A 14,017-nucleotide genomic window follows, 5' to 3' on the forward strand; every position below is an offset into this window, starting at 1 on the left:
GCTTAAAACGGGAGTTTTCTCCACTTGCTCTCGGTTTAGACTCTCCAAGTCAATCCCCTTGTGTGTGCGCTAGTTTCTGTTCCAACGAACTTCAACTGCATTGGCCAAATGAGTCAATAAACTATTTATACCCATGCATTTCCTACAACTAAGCAGGATCATGTGTCGTGATTGTAGGGCACAAACCATAACCTTAAAATGTGATGTTAAATGAACACAATATGTAAAAGAGAGAAAAAAACAGAGGCTGAAGCAAAAACTTGCACAAACACACAGGGTCCAGGAACTGACTTTGACATCTCAGCTCTAAGCAATGTTGTTTTGGTTCCAAGTCCCCAGGTAACCTCAGTAATCCCAAACAAGAAGCCAACTCAACAGAGGACTGTAAGCAATGCTGGTGGGGATGATGGGAGATGGAGTCCAGAGGGTGAGGCTGTACAGCTCATTTAGGTTAGCTGTGGGCGCCACCGCCCCACAAAGCTACAGCGCCGTCTAGTGACCACACCCTGAATTGCGCTGGCTGGCAAACTGCAAAAGCAGCTCTCTAAAACCACAGAACCTGAGCATGTGGTGACAAGAGGTTCCTTCCAAGCTACACACCAAGGATGCAGAAGCAGAGCTACTGATGGAGGCACCAGAAGGGTGGTGCAGAAGGATTAAGGACAATTTTGGTACACAGGAAAGTCACACTGCATACATTGCATGCATTCCTGGATGTTTCATTTATACAATGCCTTCATTCATACTCCCCGATGAAACAGGAAAAAACATCATCTTAAAAAAATGTTATACTTTACACTTTTTTTGCATTGCACAGGCTGAATTCTGCTTATTCATTGGTGTTTGTTAGTAAGAAACAAAAGCATATTGTACAACTGTAACCCTACCATGAAGAGGAAGCATGTCTATCTCGCCACCAAGGGCTGAAACAAGTGGTTCAGGAAGCAACCATTAGTCTAAAGGCAACAGGGTCAATGAGGGGGTATTGAACAAATATGGAGGGCAGAGTATGGTTACAAAAGTGTCAAAGTGTAATTTGCTTTGATCTACAAGTTTTGTGAATGTAGCGATTTACAACACGTGCAAGGCAATGTGAGGATGTATAGATAATGTAAGGGATTTTAAAAAGAGGCCTTTTCCCCCAGGAGCCATTCAGAGATTAGAAATGCATCTTCAGAGAAATACAACAAAGCATGTGCTGTCCAAAAAGCAGAGCCATATTTCTGTTATTTAAAAATATTTATTTAAAAAGGCTGATCACAGTAATGAGGACCATAATAGATACAGCTGTCTGTGAAACACAGAAACTAAAGAATGTGGGACTCTGTTCATATGACACACTCTGCCGCGACCTACACGATCATTTTACTAGCCTGACTTTTTCCTTCAAAATTCGAAACTTTGGGTTATTGTTGACTTTTTTGTTAAAGAGGGAGAGCAGCTCCTCCTCTGACCTGTGATTCCCCTCTCCAGTGAAAGAGTAGTACGCTGCCAAAACCTAGAACACACAAGCACATTACAGGTCTTACCATTAGGACAAACGAGGAAGGGGGGGTTATAAATATACTATTTAAACAGACTCTGTACATTATGTGAGCTGGGGGGGGCTGTAGGTTTTTGTTCTTCTACCTGAAAGATGAAAAGAAACTAACAAACTACTGTAAGGATCAGAGGTGTGTTTTTCCCTGCATATATGTTAACCTCTGGAATTAACAGTTGAAAGGTTTTGAGAAAAACACACACACACACACATACAAAGGTTTGGAGGGTGCCAGGGAGAAGAGGTCATACACATGCCCCAGGTGATCACAGCAGTCAGCTCACCTTCTTCTTGAGTTTCTTCACTGGCACTCCCTCCTCAGGTCCCTGTCTCAGAATGGCTTTTATCGTTCCCTTCCAGTTGAATTTACCTGTGAGAAAATAAGTCCCAATTCCGAATAAACAAGAGCCAATTCACTTCAGCCGTTGTAAGACAATGACTTAATGGGCACTACAACAAATAAAGTGCAGTTTATCAGTTATCACATAAAGGATCATTATAGTGCAAGGTGTCTCCATTTAAGACAACTATTCAGTTTTTACAGGTAGCAAAGACACAAACTGAGAAATCACTCAAACAATTTACTTCTACCTCACTTTTTATCCTAGTAGCTAAATACAATTCAGTAATTACAATGTTTTTGGGCTGTTAGGCTCAATTACCAAGGAAATGTTTTAGTATTTCAATATCAACACAAATCACCCTGTTGCCTCAGAGGGCAGGAGTAACTGTGCTCAGACTGCCCCCTGGTGGCCCAGAAAGGTATGTCTCCAGATGCTGATCTGCATTCATTGCTTATTATGTGGCACACTCTGGACCAAAGAAAGGGATTAAGCGCCACATCTTGAGGTTTTAAAGCTTTATACTTGTCAAAGATCCTTTATAACACTGTTTGATGCCAGTAGCGTATCCTGTGCTTTCAGTTAATGTCCATTTTGAATACCTCAGCTGGTTTAGTTCTACTGGTCCATGACCATATACAGTACCTGTTAAACAAAGGAAGTTCTCATTATGTCAGTTATATAGTCTGTATGGATATATGCTAATAATATGGAGTGAAACAGAGATCCACCTGATTACAACTGGATGAATTAAAATCACTTTTATGACGGATACCTTTGACATCTGATTCGCATTCAGCATCCCCCGCAGCCATCTGCTCCTCCGCTGTGGTGTTCAAGGCATCTGGTGGCAAACAAGGAGACAGAGAAGGTGCAACACATAGGGTGCAAACCTGAACAATAAGGGCCCTGTTCCAATGGCTCCCATTCAGGGTAAGAGTCCATAACTGATATCAGAATATGGATTTAAGAAGGAACATATGTAAATGCAGCATTCAGTTCACACGTAAAGTTTAGCAAACAACGTTTGCATTATTCCTTTCAGCTTTGCCACCAAAGCCATTAGCTTTAAGATAACGAGGGAGGCAGTCGCGGTTAAAGCTGTGAGACGTGAAGACTGAGTTCCGCCTGTACTGCACGCTCTCCTCACTTCGACATTACCAGGTAAGTTTGTATTATTCTGCGTTTTTATTTGGGGATTACCTTCTGAAGAGTCCCCTTTGTACTTCTTTGGTCTCTTGGGGGCCGTCTCCTCTTCGAGGCTGTGTCCGTTCTCTCTTCCGCCTTCCTTCTTTCCCGCAGAGGACTCCTCTTCACCTCTCTTCCTCTTCCTCTTCTTCTTCTGTTTCTCTGTGATGTCTTCCTCTTGCTGTTGCTGCTGTGGCTCTTCCTTGACACCATTCTCTTGTCCTTTCTTTTTCTTCTTCTTCTTCTGTTTTTCTGTGGTGTCTTCCTCCTCCACGATGCCATTCTCCTCTCCCTTCTTCCTCTTCTTCTTCTTCTTCTGTTCCTCCGCGGTGTTGTCTTCCTGTTGCTGCTGTGGCTCTTCCTCTACGCTGTTCTCCCCTCCCTTCTTCTTCTTACTCTTCTTCTGCCTCTCCTCTTTGCGTTCTCGTTTATTCTTCTTCTTTTCCGTGGGAGCAACCTCCTCGCTGCCATTCTGCTGTGCCTGTGTGCTTAGGGTCCTCTCCGCTTGGCTCTCGGCAGGCTGATTGGGTGCGCTCTGCTGTGTGGAGCTGGAGCCCTGACGATATCAAAATGACATTCATTAGTGACAAAACAGGCTCAGTCCTAATATGCATTTAGCAGCAAGAGTGGATGCCACTAAATTTACACTGGTTCAAGTCTGTCAATCATTTACAAAAAAATCAGCTGTAATGGTACACAATACATTTAGTGCTCTGTCAAGCTTTACGTGAGTAAGACAACATGCATTACTTAGAATTGAGTTTTACAATTTCAGAAATTACTTTTATTCTTTCACATTTCTGTGTAGTCTGAGAAATGACATCCAAATTCCTACTCTGTCTGATCGTGTTGATGGGGAGGGGGGTTATACAAACCCAACAAAGTCACCTGGAGGAGAGTGCGAAACAGGACAGGTGGAAGATTACAGGGGTTAGGATTAAGAGGTCGGTGTTCTTCCCCTGGCCAGATGTTCTAGAATGAGGGGGACTGCATGGGTGGAGGTATGCTAAAACTGTGTCATACTCACAGTGCTGGTTGCCTCAGAGAAGATGTCCCACACCTGATCGTACAAGCTCGTGTTATAGATCTTAAGGCTGTTCTTCATCCAGTTCTGCAAGCCCACGCGCACACACACACACAGAAAAACAAAGCTTAGTTAAAATTTGGCTCCGGAAACAAACCCCACATTAGACCCCATACAGACTGCAACAGTTGTGTTTACCTGAAACTTAGCCTTTTTCCTTGGAACATTGTCGTAAGAGCTGACTTGATTCAAGACATCTTTCAGCTTGGGACTGATCCCTGGCTTGTTCATTGCTTCATGAATCCGCTGTGCAAACACACCAACTGATTACAAAGACACCTTACACTAACATACAGAAAACATGCCAGCACTTATCAGTGCATCTCAGTTTAATAATTAAACAGAACAGAGGGTGGCTGTTTAAGTGTTCCTGTGATCCTTTGATACCGTAGAGCAGCTGTACAGTTAGCATCATCTAGGCTAATTTAAACCTCACAGTCAAACAGATATGGCATTACAGTATTCAGGCTCCTGAAGGACTTATAAAGGTTGAGTTTGTAACTTCATGCCAGCCTCACTTGAATCCACTGTTGCTGCTTGACATCGCCCTTGTTGGACTTGGCTTCATAGCCCTTGCCTCCATACTTCTGGTCCTCGCTGATGCATTTGACATGGTTTTTATAGTCATTGCCCCTGTTGTGCAGAGGATAAAAGTACGATCAAATTAAGCATCCTGAGACATGGACATCTAAACATCAGGTTTCATCAGGCACGTGCCGAATTTTCCCATCAGCCCAGAAAGGCCTGCATGAATTATGTCACTGTAGACAAGCCACCACATTAAAGTTAATATACATGACTAAAAAACGACAATGCAAAACTCATTTTGAGCCATACTGTGCTCTCAGCTGGTGTGGATCTGATGCTTTTGTGCTGTTAAGATTTCGTGTTAAAGTATTGACACAGTTATTTTGACACAGTTAAGTTGTAGGCGGAAGCTGTCGATTTAAAAGGGGGGTTCGCAAAGCTAAGTATATTTCTGTTATACAGTTAGTCTACCTTTATGCCCTCAATTACCACGCTGCCTCAGAAATCGTGGGCAAGAAACCTTCACACGACTGAAGTGGTCCAGTGCGTGGACAGGTAGCTGTGTTAGCAAGGTAGTCTACCACAATAATTGAAAATTATAGATAAAACTGTACTTGCCAAAAGTCTTTTCCGCAGTCAATGCAGGATAAAACTTCACAACCTCGGCAGATGTTGACGTGCTTCTCGACTTGGGCTTTCTTCAGCGACTCGCCACACGCGTTGCAAGTGAAGAACACCATAGCGCCCTGGAGCAGTGCTTCCAAACTCGCCAAGAACAGTCTCCTTTCCCTTCCAAGGCCAAACTACGGGATAAACTGAAGTAAAATGTAAATGTCACCAATCAATCCAGTAATGTCATTTTATTTTATGCATATGGGCAGCTGCCAGCTATCAAAGAAGAAGTGTTGAGCGTGTATAGCTAACTAGCTTCTTACTACCATTCCCGGCTGGAAGTAAAGCAGCCAAACATTAAAATAACCTCATCGAAAATATTTTTTATTTTATGATACCTACCCAAGAGCACGGAATGTGTGTGATTACGAGTGTCTGACTGTCTATACTTTCAGCAAGCGGTATGTTTCCTCGGCAATCGGATCACGTTGCGTTCCTCCGCGATCGTGTGTTACCTTGTTTATTCCCCACAGAAACATGTCGCTAGATTGACATAGTTCCCATCTGAGCCTTAGCGATTGCTAATCCTATAAATTTAGCAGAGGAGATTTGGGTATCATTATATCTTTGGACTGCGAGCGGCATGCGGTGAAATTTTCGGTTGATCATTGTAATAGGATAAATTCCGATATAAATCCGAAAAAAATGTTTCACAGTGCACCCTACTTCGAAGATGATAGCGCACTGGATGTCAGCATTCCCACTTTTTGCAACGGATGTGACGTACCAGGTTCGGGATGGCTTGGTGACTGATCATCCAAACAAAACAGGTTAGGAAGTTCACAGCTATGTTAAAACGTTCATCTGTAATATGCATTTATGGCAGTAGACGTTATAGAACTTTTGACACTTTGAGTGTGTGTCGGTGTATGCAGCTGCGTCGTTATTAAATGCGGAACATCGTGCACTAGTTTGCTAGCTCGCCACCAATGGTGATGTGACAGACTAGCTTAGCTAGCAGGGTAACGTTATACGAGGGGCCCAATTTTGTCTTGGCTGGTCTCTCCGGCAAAAGCGGTAGCCAGATCATGTATTTCAATTCCAAATTTGCAGTCCAAGGCAGAGACACATGCACCGTTGCCGATCACTTTGTCACGTTAAATCTTGAAAGTACCTGACTAGCTAGCTATGGATAATTAGCTAGGTCATGTTAGCTAACCAGATAAACAGTAATACACTTGGAAACGTTTGTTGCTCTTGATGTTACTGCTGTATTTGATGAGGCTACCCTGTTAGTCTGTTATTGTTATGGGTTGTTGAAATATGTTTATTATAACTGTAGAATACAGAACACGTTTTATGCAATGTAATTTAATGTATTTATATCAGTTTTAAAAATCTTAAACAAGTTAGCACTATCAGTTGTGCTGTGGGGCTTAACTATGTTAAACTGTGACACCTGCACCGAACTGATTAAAGGTGCAGATGAACGTTGAACAACCAATTTAACATTTTCTTTATATGAGAACCAATATCTCCAAAAGCACATTTCTTCTAAACGGAATTTATAGCAGGTTAAATTCAAATAAAATATAAATACTTTTAAGAGCTCAAACTAACGTAGGCCTACTAGTTACATTGTAATTATGCTAATATGTACAACAAACTTGTGAGTGCTATAAACTCAAGTACCGCGTTTTTATTAGCGCTACAAAATTAACATTGGCTCATTTTAATTGCTTGACAAAGTAAGAAGGCAGTCGACTGTGTCGGCAGGATATAATCGGTTCTAACACGCATATTTGACATTTTAAGAAAACTAATGAAGAAAAAAAAAACATATATCAAAGTCCACAAAAACCAATGTCAAAAAAGCAACAATAAGAAGTAAGCAAACTGTGTGAAGTCCAGCGTACACTCTTGTTTATTGGGCTTCTTTTGCCTATCCAACAGTTGTCATGACGACTACACTCTGCTGTCTCCGGTGAGGACCGATGGTCGAACATGGACGCCCTGTCCAGCCACAGCTCGTACCTGCTCCAGCAGCTGCAGGAACAGCGCATCCAGGGCTTGCTGTGCGACTGCATGCTGGTTGTCAAGGGTGTCTGCTTCAAGGCTCACAAAAACGTGCTGGCTGCCTTCAGCTCATACTTCAGGTACAGCAGTAGCGGCTACACAAATGACCAGTAATATGTAGCCCCACAGCATAGCTGTATCAGAGTCACTACACCATGTTTTCTGTAACAGACATTTAAATATCACCAGTGTTTCATATCTTAAATTTGAAATATGTGTGTGTTTTTTAATTCTCTGCTGTGAGCACAGGTCCTTGTTTCAGAATTCACCCAATCAGAAGAATGACGTTTTCCACCTGGGCATTCAAGACGTGGGAGGCATCGGCCAGATGCTGGACTACATGTACACTTCCCACCTGGACGTGACCCAGGACAATGTTCAGGCCATCCTGGACATGGCGCAGTGTCTCCAGGTCCCCAACGTGCTCAACATGTGCAACACCTTCCTGAAGACGCGTGCCTCTGCCATGGAGGTGCCCCCCTCCTTCCCCCTGTCCGGCGTTCTGCCGCCTGTCTCCGAGTGCCTGCTCGGGGCGGGGTTGCCCTCGGACATGGACCTTTCCTGCCCCCCCTCGGAGGTGCAGAAGCCCCCCTGCGGCCCCTCGGATATGGACCCCTCCCGGAGGCCTCAGTCCATGCTACCCCCCAGCCACTCCTTCGACACCCCTGGCGGCGCCCCACCCACGCCCGAGAAACAGCTGGTTCACGGGCACAAGCTCCGCAACTTCTACAGCAAGCAGTACTTCCGACAGACCGCCCCTAATAACGCCCCGAATCCTGCCCCCAGCCACACCCTCAACCCTGCTCCAAGCCACGCCCCAAACCCCCTGGTGGTGGAGGAGCACTTTCCTGGCACTGCCAACATCTCAGTTCCGCCAGACAGCTCTGCGTGTTCGGCGGGTGCCCCTCCGTCCGTGGCAGCGCCCCCCGCCCCAGCGGGAGAGGAGTGCATGATGCCCACCGAAACTGAGACTTCGGCGGCCACCAACTCGGGGGGCAAGGGGTCCCCCATCAGCAAGCAGGTGCGCCCCAAAAAGGCGGTCTACCTGAAGAAGTACAACTACCTGCGCTCCCAGAAGGCCCTGGAGGAGTTGCAGGAGCAGGGAGAGCCTCCGGCCCTCAGAACAAAGGAGAGCAGCCCGGAGGAGCTGGCCAAAGACCCAGGGGAGAGCCCCAGCCACAGCCCGGCGGCAGAGCGGGAGACGGAGCCCACGCTGGCGCCCGTCCTCCCACCCGCCGCACCCGCGGCCCCGGAGCAGAGCGTGCATAGCGCCGCCGAAGAACCCGCACAGCAAAAACAGCACAGCTGCAGTGTGTGCGGGAAGACCTTCAAACACCCCAGCAACCTGGAGCTCCACAAGCGCTCGCACACCGGTGCGTGGCTTGTCCAATCATTAGCCTCAGACACTACGGCCCTCAGGCGTCAGGGTGTGGTTTATCTCATCAAAGTTTCACATGTTGACAAGCTCACACAGCAGCTGATTTGTCTGTTGCGTTGTTAATCTCATCTCCACTCGCTGAGACCGCCACTCATTGATGCACAGTTTTGAAACTTACCTTGCTGCTTTTTCACTAACTTTGTTTTTCTTTCTTTGAGGTATTTCAGAGAATTTAAATTCATAAATCAGCATCTTCCAGTAGATGCATTTTTATTTCAAGAGCTTATGTGGCTCACAGCCCTTTTGAAATGGCAGCCATGTACTTATGACAAGTATTGTATTTTGATTCCAACAGGAGAAAAACCTTTTCAGTGTAACATCTGTGGGAAAAACTTCTCTCAGGTACGTCTGCTGAAGAGCTTCCTTGTGATTCACATTCATACTGGAGAAAAGACTGAACTAAAAGCAGCTGATGGGTAGGGATATATAAATATGTTTTTTGTCTTTACTGACAGGCGGGAAATCTGCAGACTCACTTGCGTCGACACTCTGGAGAAAAACCTTACATTTGCGAGATCTGTGGAAAAAGGTAAACCCTATGTGTCTCCTGATTGGACAAGATGTGTGTGTTCCTCTGATGTCAGGACTGTAAGATATTTCAGTGTCCTATATGGAGAGTGATGTACAAGAGCACGCAGCCACAGACAGAAAGAGACAGAGCCACACAAGCAGATTTTGTCACCGAACAGTGTGTGGTTGCAGACAGTGTATCGGACACGTGTGCCATGTGATCACATTCTGCCCCCACTGTGTCACCCTCAGCTTTGCAGCCTCTGGGGACGTCCAGCGCCACATTGTGATACACACCGGAGAGCGTCCACATCTGTGCGACATCTGTGGGAGGGGTGAGAACCTTTCTTTGAAGTTCTGGAACGTAGAATGCGGAGTAGATTACCACCTTCTTCATCTTTCAAGGAACTGGAGGCTTTCCCTCTTGAAGAATGGTGCAATATCTAGCTAGAAACAGTTCAAAACGTTTATAACAGAATTCCAAGAAGAACTGAAGCTGTTCTAAAGGCAAAGAGCAGCCCAACTCCTCCTTAGTTAATAAATATTCACGTATCTTTTCCCTTGTTTTGTCTGTTCCCTGTGATTCTGCATTATCTATGAGCACAAATAGGCTGTGTTGAAGAGTTACCGTTAAAACAGAACTACAAATTTAAGAGAGCCTGATTTGCTTTTCTCTGAGCGCTGTAACAGAGAAATCATTAAAGTGTAAAATATGTTGTTTGTGTAGTGATAGACTGACTTCTTACACAGTCTGTGTTCACAAGTGGTGTCAGTCAGTGTTCATGCTGTCCTCTCAGGGTTCAGCAACTTCAGCAACCTGAAGGAACACAAGAAGACCCACACAGCGGAGAAAGGGTTCACCTGCGACCAGTGTGGCAAGTCCTTCAACATGCAGAGGAAGCTGCTGAAACACAGGGTCCGCCACTCTGGGGAGAGACCATACAGCTGTCAGACATGTGGTGAGTTAAAGACCATACTGCTGTCAAACGTGAGTGAGAAGGCCAGTATAGCTACTATGCTAGTTTGGCATGTGATAATACAGAGCATATGGCTGTGAGACATGTAGTGAGTTAGAATATATATTAATCATACACATGGTGAGAGAGACCAAACAGCTATCAAACATGTGGTATGTTGCTATAACTGAGGTCCTAGGCTGAGTTTAAGGCACCCCACCAAAGCCATGCAATCAGATATGTTTGTTAGGTTACGGCAGCGTTTCCCAACCCTGCTCCTGAAGGCACACTGTCCTGCATATCTTCTATCTATCCCTGCTCTACCTACCTGACTGAACTCATCAGTGGCACTTTTGATTAGCTGAGCACACCTGATTTAATCAAGCAGGAAGGATACATAGAAGATATGCAGGACAGTGTGCCTCCAGGAGCAGGGTTGGGAAACACGGGGTTACGGGACAGAAAAACAGAGTTACTGAAATGAAAACATCACTCAGAGTGAGTCCTGGAAATTAGTTATCATTTTATTTGTTAATTATTTGTTTTGTCCTAAATTCAGCAAAGCTATTTCATAGTCAGTTTGCCTTACTTAATAACAAAAGCATATGTGACAGGTTGGATAGACAGTGCAGTGGTTGCTGTGTAATGATTAAGGGAGCGTTTGATCAGTAGATGGCAGTGAGATGTGCTGGTGTAATTTTCTTAGGAAAGAGCTTTGCTGGGTCAGGTGACCTGCGGAGGCACGTGCGGACACACACGGGCGAGAGGCCATACACCTGTGACACCTGCGGGAAGGGTTTCACGCGCTCAGCGGTCCTGCGTCGGCACCGCGCTGCGCACTGCAGCACCGAGGCGGGCGGGTCGAGGGAGGAGGAGACGGGCGGGGCCGGCGCCGTCACTGAGGGAACGCCGTTCCTCCAGCAGCCGGGTCACGGCAAAGTCCTGCAGGACTCCGAGCCCTTCCCCGGTCTGCTGCCCCCCGCCCCAGACAAGCCCCCGCCCGTCCACGACGAACCTACTCCCAGCATGCACCTCAGCCCCACCTCCTCCACCTCCTTCTCGGAGCTGCGGCCTGTGGAGCCGCACCACCTCCTCTCGCCCCAGCCGGAGAAGTGCCCGCCCCCGGACTCCCTCAAACTCCACAAGCCGCACCTCCCCCATGACTCCTTCCCCTACCCGGAGGAGAACGGGCCGTCAGCTGAAGACACGCTCCAGGGGTCCGCTGCATCGATGATCCGCCCCTCCCTCTCCACGCTAGACAATCACTGCGGGCTCCCTCTGGGGAACCGGCCCAATGGCGCCCCCTATAGGAGCAACGAGGGACCCTTCTTCTCCAGCGTTACACTGTGGGGACTGGCTATGAAGACCCTGCAGAATGATAATTGCATGGATCAGTGAGGAGGGGGACTTTTTGGCCCTGCATATAACAGCCAGACAGAGCATTGTGAATTTTTCCAGATGTAGACTTTATTTTCATACATAGCTTTCCACCCAGAGGTAACAAATACCCATGTGTGTTTTTGTTTTTGTTTTATATGAGAGCAGTAAGGAAATGTATGTGACTCAGATGTAATATTTTTCTTTTTCATATTGTTTCAGTTGGTGAGGTCATTGCTCACAAAATACTGCAATTAAAATTGTGTGTCCGCATATGCATTTTATGAGAAATGTTTATTCCACACCCAGGCAATGGGCAGCTGTGCATGCTGTACGTCGCAATTAAATGCTGTGCATTGCAATGCCATAAGTGTATGCAGTCAAAACCACATCACTCTGGAATCACACGGAGTCCTAAAGACAGCATTCTTTCAAAGTCACATCCCAGTGACAGGGCCTGCACTAAAATGCATGCGATATCTTTGCTTCTTGTCTTTAGGCAAGAATTTGGCACATCTTTAACTTTCATAAAAATGGAGCTCCTTCCCAGATTAGACAGCTGTTTTGGATTAGTTAGCAGTTAGCATTGGGTTGAGGACCAATGTTGGAAATGTACTGAATACAGCTGTTGCTGTTGTGTTATGAACAGGCTGGTGGTAAAGGCACAAGCCCCAGAATGAAGGAGGTGACAGTGAAATCCGTCATTTAGATGTTCATAATGATGTGAGGCCCAGTTCATTGGGTTGGGTTTTCCAAACACTTGTGCATGTGTGTAGTGAGGTCACAGCACAATAAATAATCACATGCATATCTTTAGATTGGTGGCAGGGGCACAACTAGAACAGAACAGAATACAGAAGAAATGGGGTCAGTCTGCACACTAGTCTAATGCTCTCAAATAGTTTTTGCATCTAGCCATTGAATGGATAATGAATGGATCTAAACATCCATTTTATGGCTATGTGCGAATAAATATCTGGGAGCATTGCAGTAGTGAGTGGAGTGTTTTTTCAAAAGCCACCCTGTCTGCCATTTTTCCTCACAAAGCACCTGCATCTCCTAAACCGGTGAAGCTGGCCTCTGCCGGGCAGACCTGATGCTTGGATCTGCAGAACTGTTGAGCCTCACTGCGCTACAGGGATTACAACTGATTAACCCCCATTAACCCAAGCTCAGCTAATTTATCGGCACCCTCCCAAAGAGTAGTTCAGATGTGTTGGCCTCCCAACCTGGGAGCACTCAGGAGACATTCAGAAATTCTTTTTCATGGACGTAATGTGCTGTAAATGGCACAGCTTAACACAGGTGTAGCGGGTTGTCAAAGTGATTTGGGAGTCGAACTCATGGCCAGAGGGTTGCAGGTTTGAATGTAAAAACAATGTTCCTGCTGTACCCCTGAGAAAGGTACATACCCCAAGTTACCCCAGTAAATGTGAATGGATAATATTTAATATGTATGCTTTTTAGGTTGCACGGCATGAGGGTATCTGCTGAGTAAACTGATAATGTGTAATGAGCTACTTCCCCAGTGACCTGGTCCTCTTGAATGCCTGTCTTGACTTGTGCGCTGTGTTTCAGAGCCCTCTTAAGTGTTTAATTATCCACACAGTAAGAATTAATTAGAATTTAACAGCTGCGGTTCATCCATGCGCTGCAGGTCATAATATTGTGCAAGTCAACTTCAGCAAACGATGTGTTTACACTTCAAAGCGGTTTGGTGAAATGTCTTATTAAGTCCATGTGTAATAATATGCACTTACAGTGCCCTCTAGTGGAGCGAATGAAATGGTTGCGGTTGTAATTAATACTTCAGGGCTCTCATGAGTGATCCCGACCACTGCTTTGGCCACGCATATCAAACAGCTAAAATTGCAGAAACAGTTCATAATCGATGTTGTGGATGTCACCACCTCTTTTTAATGAGTGTGACTCTTTCTATTCCACAGAACTGCAAAGAAGACAGGAAGCCTTCGGTGTGTGCAGGATGCGCTTGTGTTCCAAATCTAAAAGCATGTAGATGGCATTTAACTTTCGTAGCATGGAGTAGACCTCAGGGAAATCTTAAAGCGTAAAGTGTATGGTTAGAATTATGAAATAACTTGATCGGATAGCTTTTACCAAGGTGTAGGGGGCGGAAGATGGAAAGTAAGTGTTATGTGCTACAATGGGACATGACTTTGACACCTAGTAGAGGTAATGCTATAATCACGCGTTTACTTTAGCAGGGCAATGGCTTTCAGGTCGGTGAAAAACAACTTGTTTTAAACAAGACATAGCTATGGGAATAATACAAGCTCGGCAAATGCTATCCCATGCACTATGTTTTGATTTGCACATAACACACAGAGGTACTCCGATTCTAGCTGC

The 14,017-nt window shown here is 45.5% G+C and overlaps 2 protein-coding genes across 2 annotated transcripts; one reads left to right on the plus strand and one right to left on the minus strand.

Moving 5' to 3' along the window:
• Positions 1-1,269: 1,269 nt before the first annotated feature.
• Positions 1,270-6,044, minus strand: lyar (Ly1 antibody reactive homolog (mouse)). The gene is made up of 9 exons (XM_036551598.1): positions 5,696-6,044; positions 5,300-5,496; positions 4,672-4,786; positions 4,292-4,399; positions 4,097-4,180; positions 3,085-3,625; positions 2,657-2,725; positions 1,825-1,910; positions 1,270-1,498 (listed from the first exon to the last, which is right to left on the minus strand). The coding sequence occupies exons 2-9, from the start codon at positions 5,419-5,421 to the stop codon at positions 1,361-1,363; spliced, it is 1,263 nt and encodes a 420-aa protein (XP_036407491.1). The 5' UTR covers positions 5,422-5,496; positions 5,696-6,044; the 3' UTR covers positions 1,270-1,360.
• Positions 6,045-6,076: 32 nt separating this feature from the next.
• On the plus strand, positions 6,077-11,809 carry zbtb49 (zinc finger and BTB domain containing 49). The gene is made up of 8 exons (XM_036551540.1): positions 6,077-6,123; positions 7,247-7,449; positions 7,619-8,742; positions 9,103-9,149; positions 9,263-9,336; positions 9,570-9,652; positions 10,115-10,276; positions 10,980-11,809. Exons 2-8 carry the CDS (start codon positions 7,298-7,300, stop codon positions 11,669-11,671), a joined length of 2,334 nt encoding a protein of 777 aa, XP_036407433.1. The 5' UTR covers positions 6,077-6,123; positions 7,247-7,297; the 3' UTR covers positions 11,672-11,809.
• Positions 11,810-14,017: the final 2,208 nt, after the last annotated feature.

Source organism: Megalops cyprinoides, chromosome 18, assembly GCF_013368585.1.
Source record: "Megalops cyprinoides isolate fMegCyp1 chromosome 18, fMegCyp1.pri, whole genome shotgun sequence".
NCBI lineage: Eukaryota > Metazoa > Chordata > Actinopteri > Elopiformes > Megalopidae > Megalops > Megalops cyprinoides.